Source organism: Siniperca chuatsi, linkage group LG19 (assembly GCF_020085105.1).
Source record: "Siniperca chuatsi isolate FFG_IHB_CAS linkage group LG19, ASM2008510v1, whole genome shotgun sequence".
Lineage (NCBI taxonomy): Eukaryota > Metazoa > Chordata > Actinopteri > Centrarchiformes > Sinipercidae > Siniperca > Siniperca chuatsi.
The window spans coordinates 758,048-775,597 of record NC_058060.1 but is presented as its reverse complement, the minus strand read 5'-3'; the positions used below and the strand labels follow the sequence as shown (position 1 = coordinate 775,597).

Genomic DNA, 17,550 nt, shown 5'->3' with positions numbered 1-17,550 from the left:
CCCCTATTCTTTAATGACAGCTTGATTTTTCCTCCCTCTCTCGTCCAGTGGAAAGAATGGCAGAAATTTAAGCCTGGTTACATTTTATCACAGAGTAGCGTACAGGGTGAAATTTAGCAGTGCCAGAGAAGGAAACATTAGGCAGGAGGGTAGTTTGGCAGGTGATCTGCCAGAGCTTTAAAGCAGAACCCACAGGACCAAACTGAGAGAATGTAATAAATTATGAATAATGGTGTTTACAACCATGGTTAGTGAAATGATAAGCTAATTTATGATTGGTCTCATTACTTTCATGCGCCGGCTATATCTGCTATTTAATCTTAAAATAAAGAGCAGATCCAATACAGAACATATTCTGGGTTATGTGTCCAGATCAGTAATGCAACCAGGATATTATGTCCTCTTCTCAACATGAACATGAAAAACATGTATTTTAACTTCTACTCAAACCCTTAACCAGTGATGTCTAAAATGTATGTTCTCGGGAAACAAGGATGTGAAACAGGAACATGTAGCCAGCTGATGAAAATGTTTGATTTAATCAAATAGCTTTACAATATAATTGATTCACACAGGCAAATGCAGGAGCCAAATAAAACAAAAAACAACCAACCATGAAGCTTTCAACCCCCTTTTTTTGTGCAGCTTCCTCACTGTTTTCTTTCCATGTAAAATGTGCTTCATATAAACTTGACTAACTGGACAATACACGAATCATCACATTACATTAAAATCATCTGCCTTTTTTAATCATTTAAAAGCAATTTACATAGAACATGATTTATTATAAATCTAATAAAAACAAATCTTTAAAAAGTAATAACATAAGAAACAACATAAAGAATGTGGTCTGACACACTTACAAATACATTATGTGAAATCGCCATTGTTTCATTCACTGTAATAGAGAAAGATGATCGTGGTGAGCAGGAGGCTTGCAGCAGAGACTTTTGTATGTTTCTAAACAGCACCAGACTACTCGGTCTTTGTTCAACTCAATGTTGTCTTCACTTTCAGTAATCTCCACTGGCAAAGGAAACTTGCAGGAGAAAACACAAGTGACCAAATACAATTCTCCATGTGGTATCTGTGGTATCATATAGTTCTATCTTGCAGAACTATAAATCCACCTCAACTTTTGATACAGTTGTAGGGCCAGTATTCCTAATAATTACGTTTATTTTGAACAAATCTGCAGCACATCATCTATGTCTAGTGACAATGTTCAGTGTCAATACAACAAGTAGTGTGCATTTTATGTAGCTAAGCTGAAGTAAGGAGTAAGGGTGTGCCCTTTTGTGGTGGGCGTAAATTACATCTCTTTTATGTGGGAGACTGGAGTGCAAAATATTCAACCAATTAATGTTTGCTTTTTTAGATTATAACTACAATATTTCCCTAACCTTACCCATACCACAATGTAAAAAAAGACAAATGTTGGCACGGGATGTCAAAAACATCAGGGTTTACAGATCCCTCTAATAATTAAATTAAAACAATTATCTTTCTGTTGATTTGTATATACAGAGCAGGAGTGGTGTGTCTTTCTTTCCCGGTGGCTCAGCTAAACTTACCTCTTCAGTCTACAATTAAATGTGCCACAATGGCGAATAAAGAGGTGACAGGAGCTTGCAATTTGGACTAGACTTTAACAACTAACAAATGTCCTCAATGTCTTGTGAACGTTGAAATTAGCAACATAGCTAACCAAAGTGTATCACATCAGTATGTCTCATGAAATTCGTATACAGCACATATTTGTTTCTCAATAGAACTGGGCACAGAAGTCAGTTATTTCAGCATTAATCCTGCTATATGCGAAACTGTATCCCTACTTGTATTTCTTTGCTGTCCACCGTGGAATACAAACTCTTACAGCACTTTGTTCAGTTATTTTTAAACCCATGGTTTGTTGAACACATGGCAGTCCTGAGAAACAAAGGGCCTCCCATTCCTAAAGCTCATTTGGTGTACTTTTTGTGGACATATTGGTTCTGCTGTTTTGATTGACAGAAACATGCTTCTTTAACCCTGGGAAATATTTCACCAGCAGCTGTCTGAAATAGTTCTGGAACTTTTTCCCAACAAATGTGTAGAAGATGGGACTGATGCAAAAATAAATGTAGGCAATGTTACGAGTGACATGAAGAACATAGCCAATTTTCCGTGCTTCCTCACAGGTAGTAGCTTCATCATGCATCAGCAGTGCAATGTTGAATGGGGTCCAGCACATAAAAAACAATAGGACAATGATGAATATTAACCTGACTGTCTTGAACTTGGTAACTATCTTGGATGATATGACAGTGATAGTAATCCTAACGTAGCAGTAGATAATAACAGCCAGAGGAAAGATCAAGAAAAGGAAAAGCTGAAGGTAAAATCCAGATGCTCTTAGCAGCTTCACATCAATAAAAGGTAAGTCACCGGGATACTCCTGACAATACATTTTGTTGTCAATAAAAGAAAAGGTGGTGTGGAGAATCATCTGCTTGACGCATGCTAGGCCACTGACCAGCCACACCACAGCGCAGGAGACCACCGCATAGCTTCGATGCCTCACTCGCGACACACCCATGGAGTACACAACTGCAAGGTGTCGGTCGAAGGTCAAAAGAGTTAGAAAGAGGACAGAACTGTAAAAGCCCAGGTAGTAGACACTGCCAACAATCTTGCACATGACCTTGCCAAAGATCCAGTTGGAGAGCTGCATGTAGACTCCCATAAAGGGAAGGCTGCTCATGAAGATCAGGGAGGACACCACCAGGTTCAGCAGCAAGATGTTGGTCACAGTAGTCAGCTTCTCAAACCTAGGAGGTGGTAAACAGTTAGATGGATAGAAAACAAAAAGACTTATGGGTCACCCAAGAATTTTAACAGTGATGTTTCACACTAACTTGAGGTGGTTTCAGTGGAATCGTTGCATTTGTGATTGGTTGGTGGCAGTGAAGTAAATTTGCCGAGATTTAGCTTAGTGAAGTGTGGCATAATTGTTCTGTCCACAAAATCAAGTAAGCAAGCTAGCTTATTGACATGTCCTAACATTGTACCTTAATTGTAACCAGACTCAAGAAGAACAACAGCATCAGTCATTTCAGTAAGTGCCCAAAAATACTGTGGGTAGTGGCCTTAGTAATTATGACGGGAGCAAAGGAGGAAGTCAGCTGACGTTGTTATAGAGCGACAAAGTCCACAGAGGTCAGCGTGGATGGATGGGTCAACAAAACATCTTTAACATGGGAGACCATTGTTTGTTTCCTGTTGACATTGTGGTTGATTTTAAGCATGGCTGTGATATTTCCATAACCTAAACCTCGTGTTTGTAGCCATGACAACGAAAGTCCCCTAACATTAAGAAAGTACTTATTTAACCCAACCCATGACGTTTCCCTAAACTTAACCAAGTTGTTTTTGTGTTGCATCGAACCAAACCTCAACCACAGTGTTGTCATATCACAAAACACATTTTCAGCAGTGATTTGTAACCATTTCTGATAGGCAGAAAAACAATAATAGTGGTGTCAAATCAGAAAACAGTTCTATGTGCCGTTCTAGAGGACATGGACAATCTATTTTGTCATTTAGTTTGGAAGACTTGTTTTTAATACCACAGCATAACTAAGCACTTTTTCAAATGATGAATCATAATACGATTTAAATAAGTTATTTTACGTTTTTTTCTACTACAGCTCTGGACAGGAATGCTCTTTATACATTAGAAACCTGCTAAAGACACAATTGGCCAGAAACAATGAGGCAAATAAAATAAAATACCCGCACATTGCATATTTGTTCCCAATTCTTTTAATATACATGGACATTATGTGTGGGTGACGGTGTGAGCACAGCTGTGAAAAGGTTGTCTACAAACAGTTGCATAGGTACCTATCATTCCACAATCTGTATAATGTGTATCGATCTGGCTTCAGGACTAACCACAGCACTGAAACAGCTCTCGTAAAAGTAGTCACTGACCTAAAGATCAACAATGCTGCAAATAAACCTTCCATCTTAGTATTACTAGTCCTGACTGTGGCCTTTGACCCTGTCGACCACGACATTCTACTCAACAGACTAGAAAATTGGACTATCCGGCATTCTCTGTGTCTCTTGACAACCTTAACAATGGTGGCAATTTTGGCAATTTTAACATTTGTTGTGAGGTCCCACAAGGCTCAGTTTTAGGCCCATTACTGTTTAATCTCTATATGCTGCCACTTGGCTCCGTCATACAAAGGCACAATGTATCTTTCCATTCATATGCCGATGATACACAATTGTATATTTCACTTTCACATGGTAACCTCAACCCCATAAATGACTTTGTCAACTGTATCAGTGACATCAGACACTGTGTGACCAAAAACCTTCTCCAGTTAAACAAAGACAAGACTGAGGTCCTTGTGGTAGACGCTAGAGGTCAGAGACAGGAGATCCACTCCAATCTGATCTCACTGTCTCTGAAACCCAATGAGCAGGTTAGAAATCTAGGTGTCATCTTGGATTCAGAACTAAACTCTGAGTCGACGGCCATCTGCCACTGCCAGTTGCCCATCTTGTCTCAGTCAGATGCTGAAAAACTGGTTCATGCATTTATCTCCTCCAGGCTGGTCTACGGTAATGCCCTTCTTGCTGGACTCCCCAAAAAGACTGTGGGACGGATCCAACTCATTCAAAATGCTGCAGCCAAGGAACCAATAATCTTTTCTGATACTACCACTAGGAGTCCCCAAACTCACAAATGATTAAATCCTACACATAGGGGCTTTAAAATGTGTTAAGAACCCTGGAGGGTGTCATTTTGAACATTTTGTCATTTTCTCAGTTCTAAAGAACATAATTACATATAATTCATACTGAAAATTTAAGATATGATATAGAAGCCAACAACCAGAAACAGGAAGCAAACATTCCCAGCATTAGTGAATCATAACCCGCATTCTCAGAGGATAATGCATTATGGAATAATAATGATATTGATTTAATATCATTTCCATTTTGCCTATGGTTGAAAAAGCAGCACTGAAGCAGTGTTTATTTTTGTTGATTGGCTTTTTAAAGGTGGAAAAAACTAAGCTTTGTTAATAGAGAAAATTAGGCCTGTTTAGTTATCAGTTGTAATTTTTGAGCTATGAATTGCACCATAGCAATTGATCTTTACTGCGGCTGACATAGCATTTCTTCAACCCTCTATAATATATTTCATTATAAACACTCCTTTCAGTCCGAGGCCCAGGGAGAGTTTGCTGAGTTCATCTCTGACATTGTCACTTGTGTTTCCATGAACACAAGAAATATTTTCACATTTGCTTGCTCACAAAGGTAGAGAGCAGTGGTGGAGACAAGGGTAGAGAAAGGAGAGTTGGTAGACAGTGACAGAGTGGAGGTAACTCTTTACCTACTGCATAGCTACTGTATGACTCTCTCTGTGGGTGCAAGAATAAGAAGCTCCTTTCATGACTTTATCTTATACTCTCTCAGTCTTTTTTCTGACAACCTGATGACATCTCTAGTCAAATCCACCGGTGCCCCAACTGAACTGCTCAGTCCATTGTGCCTCCCAAATGTCAGAATCGAATAAGGCAAGTGGACTAAAATCTCTCTTTAGATTTTTTGGCTGAAGGTGTGGACAGATAAAATTCTCCATATGTGTATGTAACTTTACACTTGGTTTTAGCAACTAATGTCCTGCAATAAATACTTCATTCATAGGGTTATAGTGTTGAGTTATGTTGAAAAGGTTTTGAGGATGTAGTTTGTGGTGCTGTTGAATTGTATTACTTTATACTGAGGGGTGTTTCTGATATTTGTCCACTCCATTTATTACAAGTGAGGGCAGATATGGTGCGTAAATGGGGCTTAAATTGCATTAAAAATGTAGGATCATAAAAACATCTGCCTTATGCCACGGACTTAAAGAAATCAAGAATGTCAAAAAGTATTCTTCTCATCATCTTTGAACTATAATTTAAATTTAAAATTCATGATATCCAACCCAATTTATGATTTTTTCAGCCATTCACATTCTGTAATTACCATAGTTGTTTTAATTGTTAGTGGCGGACTGGCGGTCTGCCATTTCTGCCAATACATTTTTGCAAGACAGTAATGTAACTAGAAGGAGCAGCCACAGTGAGCTAGTGCTGGCCAAAAATTTCTACAGATTTTTTTGCAAGTTTGCGTTATACTTTTACAAGTTTGATTCATATGATCACTGAAAAAGCTGTCGCCTACTCTGCTTTTATATGTTACCAAACGAACTGCCGGCCATATAAACAGAAGCATTACAGCCTTAAACAATGTTACAAACTCTGAGACTGTTCAGTACTGCAAACCTGACTGAACTTGGCTGCTGCTGATGCCAGCTTGCTGCCCTCGATACTTCCTGTACATACTGAGCTGCAGCCTGTAGGCCGAAGAATACCGAAGTAAACGCTTGGGGGTTTCGGGCCTTAAATGCACAACAGAGTATTTTGAGAGGAACACCAACCCTACTCGAAAACTCTAAACACTTTAAATACTAGATATATTCAGATATGTAAGTCCTGACCCGGGTATACCGAGGCAACATAACACTCAAACTTCCCAGCACTACAGTGAGCTGTTAGATAACAGGCTGCATGCTTTCATCTCCTCAACAAGGTAACTGACTCCTATTAGATTGTAGTTGCTTATGACATGATGGGAAAAGGCTGATTGTTGACTGACTTCTTTGTCTTTCCTTAACATCAATTCTTTGACAATGTGAGTTTGTTTGGCTGCTCTGTAAACATATAACAAAAAATGACCCATTGTAAGTCTTCTTACAGTTCAGTCTTCAAATGAGGGGCCATGCATACATTTGCTTCCTTTAACTGATTTAAACTGCAAAACCAAAAATGTGTTTGTGACAGATTCTTTTTAAATGACCTATGCAGTATGTACTCAGTGTTTTCATTTAGGCTTAAAGTTTTTGTTGCTCCACTCACCGGTGGATGATGACCAGGACCAGGCCATTGCCAAAGAGACTGAAGACAAACATGAAGTAGTAGAGGAATGATAGCTGAGCTCCCAGATTGTTGTCACTGTCTCTATTACATGGTGGGACCGGTGTGAATGGCTCTTCGCTGTAATTAGCATAGTCATAATCATGTGCTGTAAGTTCCATCTTCATCTCAAATGTTAGCAGGACAATCTGTCAGAAACAGAAATACAGCCATCAAACATAACATTCCCAACTTCAATCAGTCAGTATGAATTTTAAATAACAAAATGATCAATCCTTTAGAAATGCTTTAAGGTATATAGGAACTATTAATTCAGCATGTGAGCTCCTGTAAGGCATGCAAATAAGGAGAGCTAGAAATGCCTTTAACTGGGATCCTCAGAGGAGCACAAGAAGTAAAAGTAGATGTTTGTGGAAATTAGGATCATGCTAAGCTGAGCTGACTTACCGCCTGATCAGCAGAGAAGCTTCTGCTTGTTGTCTGACTCTGAAGACCACAGCTGTCTGACTCACAGTGAGTTCAAGTCACTCCATGATAAGTCAGCCAGCGAGGTGAGAGAAGTGTGTGTGTGTGTGTGTGTGTGTGTGTGTGTGTGTGTGTGTAAGGAGGAGGGATTGGCTAAACCCCTCTACACCCTCTAAATTATTGTTATTATAGTTGAAATGTTGACAGTTGAGATTCCAAAGCTGTGTATCTGTGTTCATCACATGTTAATATGACATTCAAATCACATTTGACTGATTATAATGACCATCTTGATTTTGGAATAGTGCAGAGAATTACAGGAGTCAGTGCCATGAAGTAGTAAACTACTCCAGAAGACCACAGATGAAATTATCAAGCATGTTTGATAAAGACAAGACCAAGTGGGTCCCATACAAGGTTGTAACCTTGGGAACTATGCAGACTGCTGAAGAGACTCTGCTAACATGGGAACTATTAAAGTACTGCAGTGCATCTGGAATTAGTTTCATCATATAGTGTACACTTAGCCTAATCAGGTGTTCAGACCAAAACAGCACTGTTTAAAAAACAATGCAAGTTGCTGCGTTGGTGGGGGCATGATACTTCAGGTTCCAGTGAGACGATGGAATCATTTGAGTAATAGATTCATGACATTTAAGGCAAAAACACTGCACAGCAGTTTATGATACTCTGAGACATGATTTTACAACTCTGGAAAGTTATTACAAAGGAAATCATTTTCATTTAAATTAAATTTTATTTATATAGCGCAAATTCATAAAAGAAGTTATGTTATCTCATTGCACTTTTCCTATAGAGCAGGAAGACTGTACTCTTTATAATATTATTTACAGAGACCCAACAAATCCCACCATGAGCAAGTACTTGGCGACAGTGGCAAGGAAAAACTTCCTTTAAGAGTCAGAAACCTCAAGCAGAACCAGACTCAATGGTGGGCGGCCATCCGCGCCTTACTGCCGTGTTAGGTTTTGAGAAGGGGGGGGGCACAATGCAAATACCAACTAGAATTTTAAAATATTAAAAATGTAATGGTAGTGGTAATATTAATAAATTGATAATAATAGGAATGACAGTCATAGGAACAATAATGACAATAATAGTAACAGAGCCAATAACTGTAGTAGCAGTTGTCGAGCAGGAACACAGGGGCAGCAGGTGGCCCACAACCACAGATCCAGTCTCTGCAGCTCCGGAGGCAGAAATACCTGCTGAAAGCGACAGAAGGAGATAGACGAGAAAGCACAGAACTACGAGAGAGAGAAGATGTCGAGTTAGTAACAGGTAGTAATGGGATAAAATTGCATACAGAGGGAGAGGAGGAGAGATGTGCATCATGGGAAGTCTCCCGGCAGTCTAGGCCTATAGCAGCATAACTAAAGGATGGTTCAGGACTCACCCAAGCCAGCCCTAACTATAAGCTTTATCAAAGAGGAAAGTCTTAAGCCTACTTTTAAATGTGGAGATAGTGTCTGCCTCCCGAACCCAAACTGGGATCTGATTCCACTGGAGAGGAGCTTGATAACTGACACTATCGGCATGGCAGCGGCGGATGGCCGCCCACCATTGAGTCTGGTTCTGTCCAAGGTTTCTGCCTCTTAAAGGAAGTTTTTCCTTGCCACTGTCCCAAATGCTCGCTCATGGTGGGATTTGTTGGGTCTCTGTAAATAATATTATAAAAGAGTACGGTCTAGACCTGCTCTATAGGAAAAGTGCAATGAGATAAATTCTGTTATGAATTGGGGCTATATAAATAAAATTGAATTGAAATAAGTCAATGTTGACTTGGTTTCACACAGGACACAAACCCCAATGTCCTGGATGAAAGTCCTGTGTTGGTTTGGTTCCACCACCCCAAGCACCTCCCAATGTGGACTTTGTTGCTTTTTATACTACATCACCTGACTTCCTCCTTTGCGCCAGTCATAATTACTACGGCCACTAGAGGTTGCGGTCTAACAATAAACGTAAATAGGGGTCATAATAAGCTGCTTTCACAAATGACCTATATGTCAGTTTTTCTGGTGAGGACGGGCTGGCGTGACAGGACCATCCCGACCTCCATACCCTTACTTTCAGCTTTGCTACAAAAATTACACATTACTTCCTGCATTAAGACTGAACATTGGCACTGGACATGAGGTGAAGAGTGAAATTGTCTAATATGGACATAAATTATAGGGATACAGGGCAAGAAAGGCTATAGACTGCTGGTATTGTAAACCTTCATCACAGCTAACATATTAAGATTAATGAAGCTTTAGTTCACCAGCTTTGTTGTCACATTTCAAAGATAAATCTGCTGGACAGTAATCTCAGAGAAACATTATGAATATACATTATGTATAAATTAATGTCAAATATGCTTATTTGCAGTATTTCAATCACATAAAGCTAAATTGTTTTTTCAAGTTTGATAATTAGGCCTGCTATGGCATGTTTATGACAGGTTACGGTTTCTTGGTTAATGTCAAGTTGTCTTAAAAAAGACATCTCAAACGATGTCAACTTTGCATTAAAAGTGACACTAAATGACAACAGTCATAAACCTTCAATGTCATGGTTATGACAGTGTCATGTCACTCTTATGCACCCACATTCAAATAGTGTTAAAAGTGTTACCAAATATTCCTTATTATGTTTCTCTTCCACTCAGTACTGAATTTATAACTATTCACTGCATCAGACTTTAACCTTTTTTCTTTACAATATCTACTATACAATATGACTTTTTTGGTATCCTCACTGAATATGGTTTATTCTTCATATGGTATCAGTATAATATAGTGGGAAATGTTTGATTTGTATAGTAGTGTGTCCTCCTTCTATTGCAGTCTGGAAGTTTTCCCAATAAACAGGAAGCCGTTTGTCTCCCACAGATGACATCACTGGTGATAAACCACTCAAACTTGCGCCCTGTCAGCAGAATATTCATCAATTATTCAAAACACCCAGATCAGTAAGTGTCGCACCCACAGTGACGTTATACTACATGCATATTGCAAGGTTTACTGCGTATTTGGTTAGCTCCACACTGCACTGCACTCAGGTTTTCCCATTTGGATGGTTTTGTGATGTCATATCATGTCCGTATGTGCACTGTATTTTTCAGAAGACAGCTTATGAATGACAGCTTGTGTATGATGGTAAATGATATCCTTTAGCTTCACTTATTTATTAGCTGAGATGAAGGGTGTGCCCTCTCCCCTATATTTCTCACACTGCAGTTGCTAAAGTAGTTACAGTAAGAAATTAGACACTGCAGTTAAATGTGCTAATGATTCAGTTATAGTCAGCTTACACAAGGGAGGGGAGGCCTCATGGGCCAAAAGTGAATACTTTTGTAATGCTGAAAAGAGCCCTTTTTGAATAAAATGTTAAGAAAAGCAAGACACGGTTGTTGACTTGAGAAAGTCAGCACCAAATCTGACAGTTGAAGACTGGAATTGACCTGGAGACTGAAACTGACATCCAGGGGAGTTTTGAATCAAATGTGAGGGTTCAAAAATGACTAAAAGTTGGTTCGTTTGAAGTCATGGTGTTTTTCTATCTCCAATTTTTAAAAAAGGTTTTCATGTCTGATCTTTGCTTTAAGCACCTCACCATAGATAACGGGAAGACATCTGATAGCCTTGTTTGGGACTCAGCAGAATCATTGTGGTAAATCATCTCACTGATATATTGCTGAGTAAGGCTCATGCTTAAATGCAAGCACAGAACCTTGTGGAAGTCCGTGACTAACTTTGGTGTGCATGGAGGACTCACCGTTAACATGTACAAACTGAGATCGATCTGATAGGTGCTGATGTGCTGCAGTAAGCGTATTGTGTCATTTCTGGTCACCGGTGTTTGTGTTTTACTAGTATTTCTGCTGCTCTAGCTCATCACAGTTAATTTTGTTCGATTCTTCATTATAGTAACTAACTATCTGCTATACATTTAAACGTACACTAGTTCTGCTTAAGCACTCATACCTCTCCTTTTAACGACTTTCTCGCTAATCCCACAGTTTACACGCTATTCATTTTAGCTAGCTACCGTTCTTTAGCTTAGCAGCTAGTAATGGCTTCTCTCTCTCACTCTCCTGCTCTCTCTTGTTTGGTGTGTCAAATGTTTGGCTATTCTTCAGCCTCCTTTAGTGATAATGGTACATGTAATAAATGTAGTTTATTTGTAGCATTGGAGGCAAAGCTTAGAGAATTGGAAACGCGGTTTCGCACCATGGGAACTCAACCGTTACCTACTGTAGTTATCCAGCCCCCAGTAGCCGGTGCGGACCGACCAGAGGTAGCTCCTGTTAGCCGTCTAGAAACCAGGGAGGCTGGGTGACTGTCTGAAGGAGGCATAGCCCTAAACAGAAGTCCACCGTTCACCAACAACCTGTTCAGGTTTAAAACAAGTTCTCCCCACTCAGCAACACACCCGATAAAAAACCAACTCTGACTATTGGCAGCTCTATTTTGAGAAACATGAAGTTAGCGACACCAGCGACCCTAGTCAAATGTATTCCTGGGGCCAGAGCAGGCAACGTTAAATCCTATTTAAAACTGCTGGCTAAGGATAAACGTAAATACAGTAACATTGTTATTCACGTTGGCTGACTCCCGATTACGCCAATCGGAGGTCACTAAAGTTAATGTTGAGTCTGTGTGTACATATGCAAAGACAATGTCAGACTCCATAGTTTTCTCTGGGCCCCTGCCAAACCTGACTAGTGATGACATGTTTTCATTCCACCGCTGGCTGTCGAGGTGGTGTCCAGCAAACAATGTGGGCTTTGTAGATAATTGGTGGACTTTTTGGGGAAGACCCAGACTTATTAGGAGAGACGGCATTCATCCCACTTTGGATGGAGCAACTCTCATGGCCGGAAATCTGACCAAGTTTTTTAGTGGACCAAAACCATGACAACTCAGAGTTGAGACCAGGAGGCAGAGTTACAGTCCTACACACTTCTCTGCGCTTCCAAAACAGTTACCCACCCAAAACTCCTTACTGACGGTGTCTGCCCCCCGACCACTTAAATTAATAAAACAAAAAGTTAACAGAAGAGGAACTGTACATAAAGACCTAAACAAAATTGCTGAAATAGCACAACAAACATCAGATCTCTGTCATCTAAAGCTGTACTGGTGAACGATGTATATCAGAGTATCATATTGACTTATTTTGTCTTACTGAAACCTGGCTGGGTCATGAAGAATATGTTAGCCTAAATGAATCCACTCTGCCCAGTCATATTTATACTCATATTCCTCGAGGCACCGGCCGAGGAGGTGGAGTTGCAGCCATCTTCGACTCAAGCCTATTAATCAACCCTAAACCTAAACTAAATTATAACTCATTTGAAAGCCTTGTTCTTAGTCTTTCACACCCAACCTGGAAAACATGACAGCCAATTCTATTTGTTATAGTGTACCGCGCTCCTGGTTCTTTGTATCTGAATTCTGAGTTTTTAATCAAGTTTAGTCCTTATAAAGTAATTATTGTGGACATTGAAAATGATGGCCTTAGTACTGCGTTTATCTCATTTTTAAATTCGAGTGTACATGAAGCCACTCACTATTTTAACCACACTCTCGACCTTGTTCTGGTATATGGTATTGAAATTGAACATTTATTAGTCTTTCCACAGAATCCCTCTTCATCAGACCATTACTCAATAACTTTTGAACTGCTATTACTGGACTACACGCCATTAGGCAAAAATTCTTACTCTAGATGTCTATCTGATATTGCTGTGGCTAGATTCAAGGAAGCGATCCCATCTTCATTTAAATCAATGTTGTGTCTCAATATAACAGAGGACTCCTATGCAAATCGCAGCCCCTCCCAAATTGATCATCTAGTTGATAGCGCTGCAGGCTCACTGCGAACGACACTCGATTCTATCGTGCCTCTAAAAAAGATAATAAAACAAAGAATGTTAGCTCCATGGTATAACCCCCAAGCCTGCAAATTAAAGCAAACATCACAGAAATTTGAAAGGAAATGGCGTTTTAACAACCTGGAAAAATCTCATTAGTCTGGCAAGATAGTCTATATTTAGAAAGGCCCTCCGTAATACCAGAGCAGCTTACTACTCATCATTAATAGAGGAAAATAAAAACAACCCCAGGTTTCTTTTCAGCACTGTAGCCAGGCTGATAGAGAGTCAGAGTGCTATTGAGCCATGTATTCCTATAGCCCTCAGTAGCAATGACTTCATGAGCTTCTTTAATGATAAAATTTAACTATTAGAGAAAAAATTCATCAGGTCCTGCCTTCAACCGGTGCCAGCTTGTCTTCAAACACAGGAACCTTGGAAACAGCTGTAACACCTCCGAGACACATTATTTAAAGAAATAGTTACTCTAGATGGCATTGTCCTGGCCTCCAGCACCACCGTAAGGAACCTCGGAGTTATCTTTGATCAGAAATTAATCCTTTAACTCCCACATGAAACAAACTTCAAGGACTGCCTTTTTTCACCTACGTAACATTGCAAAAATCTGGCACATCCTGTCACAAAATGATTCCGAAAAATGTGTGCATGCATTTGTTACTTCTAGGTTGGACTATTGCAATTCCTTATTATCCGGTTGCCCGAATAAGTCCCTTAAGACTCTCCAGTTGATCCAGAATGCTGCGGCATATCTTGTTTCTTGCCTCGGTGGTAACTCTGTTTTGTTTTTGTCACAGACTCTCACTCTGCCGGTGATTGCAGCCTCATTCTGTCCTTGGGTCTCCCGGATATCCGTTACCACTTCAGTTACCACGCCACCCTCGCCATCTGGCCGATTTCGCCTCTGGAGCCTGCCGTCTACCCGGACCAAACTCCAGGCTTCACGGGTCCACCGCCAGGTCGGCTCAGCCCTACCCACTACGCTCGCCAGTCCTGAACCAGTTCATCTCATCTCTGTCCGCAGCGCCGCCAGTCTTGTCTCCGACCAGGCCTGGTTGAGTCCTCGGGGAGGCCACGGGCCACGCTGGATTCTTCGTTTGCCTACAATTATCTGCACAATTACAAATGTCCAACTAAACCCAGCTCTGTTCCGTGAGTTTCTGCATTTGGGTTCAGAAAACAGTCCTACAACATTTTTGAGGCGAATTGTAACCTGGCCTTTGCGGTTCTTCAGTTGGTGAAGTGGTTTGCATCTTGTGGTAAACCCTCTGCAGTTATTCTGGTGAAGTCTTCTCCTTATCGTGGTTTTGGTCACAGATATGTCTGAGAGTCTTATTGATGTGGCTGACAGTTGAAAACGTTTTTTGTTCACAAGGAAAAGGATTCTTCTGTCATCCACCGCAGTAGTCTTCCAGAGTCTACCAGGCTGTTTCTTATTGCTCAGATGGCCAGTGCGTTATATTTTTTTTAAGAAGATACTAAATGGTTGATTTGGACAAACCTAATGTTTTTGCTATTTGTCTAGGCCTTGTGGTAGTTTGCCACCTTATCTCCTCCAGCCCTGTGTTCTCTGTTGTTTTCCCCTCCCTGATGTGTCTTGTGTGTCCCCCAATGTGTCCTTGGATGTGTGTGTGTGTGTATGTGTGTGTGTCTATGTCACCTGGTCTGACTCCATGGGTTCCACACCTGCTGCTGATCACCGGCTCACTTGGCTTCAATCTCCACAGTTAAATACCAGGCTCTCCCACTACACCAACGTCAGATCGTCCACTAGTACGACTACTACGTCACAGTGCCTGAGTATTGCTAAACTAAGTACCTTCTACTAAGAGTAATTAATATCTTGTGTTAATCCTGGTTTTGCTCTGCCACAGGATTATCCTGTGCCAGTGATTGCGGTCGTCTCTGCTCCTGTCTGGATTCCTGTTTGCCTGCCTGCCTCTCCAATACTCTGCAGTACTTCTCCTCATCTACCTCTCCATGGAGCCAGACCTTGGGGATCTGTCCTGCTCTGTGTTAGTGATCACGCTGATGGCCGGTCTCTACCCTCCGCCACCAGTCTCCTCACCAAGGTTCCCATTACCTTCCCTGAAGTCTTCAAAGACTACGCGGAGGACTCCGCTCCGAAGATCTTCCCTTTTCCCCTTCTGCCTTGCTTGTCAATAAAGAGTGACTTACTTCACTACATAGTGTGTTCAGCATTGTGGGTTCACCTTAGATCGTACTACACGACAGGCCTTTTATCAGTTGATTTGTGGATGAACAAACAATGGAATAACACACACCTGTCCTAGGAACAGCTGATCAGCCAATTGTCCAATTACTTTTGGCCCTTAAAAAGAGTGGACTACAAATATAAATGTCTGCAATTCCTACACAGTTCATCCACTTTGGATGTAAATACCCTCAAATTAAAGCTGCAAGTCTGCACTTAAAGCACATACTAATTGTTTCATTTCAAATTCAGTGTGGTTGTGTACAGAGCCTAAATAACAAAAATGGTGTCAGTGTCAAAATACGTATGGAGCTGACTGTACATATAGATTAGTCAAAATACAATTTTATTTCCTGTTGCTCAATAAAGAGTACCTAAGGGGATTTTTGACAACAGTTTTTTCTAAGGAAATCACAAATCTACCCAACATCTCTCAAGAGATAAGGACAAGAGCATGTGCAGAATCTCAAATGACATCATCACTGATCCTAGGATGATGCAGATAATGGAGTAACATTAGGGAAACAATGGTTAAGGTAATTTTTGCATTCATCAGATTATTATTTTCATTTGAATTATGTCATATACCTGCTTGTACCTCAGCAGTGAAGCTCCAAAATGATCTGAGGAAAGTGTAGTGAATGTTGAAGAGCCTACGATAATGATTTGTCTACACAGAGTGTACCATCATGTTTAGAAGCAAAGACGATTAAACTTGAATGCCTCCCCAGTGAGTATTATTAACATTCCATTCAACAGCCATGTTTATTGAAAACACATTGATATCAGTAGCCAGTGGTCGTATGTGTGTGTGTGCGGCAAGTTCTGTGAGTTCAGATGCATGAACTGAGCTGATGGGGGATTTGCACATTAAATGTCATTCCAAAGGCACGTTAACTATCTTAAATGAGGGAGGAAGAAGATCAGTGCTCCCTCACTAAACCCCACTCGCATCTCTGTCGGGGGATTTGGACAAACAACCCTTCTCCTCCATTCTTCACCCCAGCTGAGGATGAACATTAGCTTGCACATGATGGACTTACTCAAAGAAGTGCATGTTCATACTTTACTGCTACTGACTACAGGAAATTACAGGAGCTGAGAGCAGCACAGAAAGAAAAACAAAGGAAAAGACTGGTGTTATTTTATATTTTCATATTGTCAACAAATCCCATAAAAAAACAAAGCCAGACTTCCCTACACTGTTTGTGGCTCTCCGCTCCAAGCCAACTGGTTCCTACTGAAGATGTGAATCTTTAAAAACACCTCACAATTATATAGTTTCTTTTTTTAAATGCTCAGTAACTTAACAGGTGGTCACTGTTTGGGGTGTTTGTCCTGTTATTTCCTGTTTTATTTTGAAGTGTTCTCTTCTCCACGTGTGTCTTGTTGTTTTACTTCCTGTCTTTGTTTGCTTTTCCCTCCAGTTTTGATTGTTTGCCCCGCCCTAATTAGTTGCACCTGTGTCTCGTTGTCTCCCCTACCTAAGTATATTTAGTTAGCGTTTTTCCTCCTGTGCCTGTGTGTGTGTGCTCCCTGTGGACTACCTTTGTTGGACATTCACTGGAATTTCTCAGCCACCCTCAGTTGTTTTGTCTTCCTTCATAGTAGGTAAATAAAGTCATTTTTTTCATTCCACTATCTCTGTTTATTAATTGAGTGAATGCTGGAACACTGAATGACCAATGACACAGCAGATATTTTAGCATGTCAGAGAAGAAAACAATTAACAATTAGCAAAACTAACAATGGCTGTGGTCCATTTAGGCTAACTGGTATGGCTTACTGGGATGCTTGACATTGTTGATATAAATAGTGCTACCTGTGCTCTGAGTCACAATCTTTGCAGTGAAAAACCTACATTTCCTATAAGGTTCAATACACAGGCAATAAATGTTTAAAGCAAAAGCTCTTACCAGAGGTGTCTTACTACAGAAACACAAAGATAATGAATTAATGACGACTGAGTTTGACTCAGGTAA

General features: G+C 40.4%; 1 protein-coding gene across 3 annotated transcripts; it reads right to left on the bottom strand.

Moving 5' to 3' along the window:
* Positions 1-520: 520 nt before the first annotated feature.
* Positions 521-15,553, bottom strand: LOC122866727 (C-C chemokine receptor type 3-like). 3 transcript variants are annotated; one of them, XM_044176760.1, is made up of 3 exons: positions 15,437-15,553; positions 6,969-7,174; positions 521-2,810 (listed from the first exon to the last, which is right to left on the bottom strand). In XM_044176760.1, the coding sequence occupies exons 2-3, from the start codon at positions 7,151-7,153 to the stop codon at positions 1,955-1,957; spliced, it is 1,041 nt and encodes a 346-aa protein (XP_044032695.1). In that variant the 5' UTR covers positions 7,154-7,174; positions 15,437-15,553; the 3' UTR covers positions 521-1,954. The 3 variants fall into 3 exon arrangements, with proteins under 3 accessions (XP_044032695.1, XP_044032697.1, XP_044032698.1); XM_044176762.1 differs by lacking the exon at positions 15,437-15,553 and adding an exon at positions 7,434-7,535; XM_044176763.1 differs by lacking the exon at positions 15,437-15,553 and adding an exon at positions 7,349-7,422.
* Positions 15,554-17,550: the final 1,997 nt, after the last annotated feature.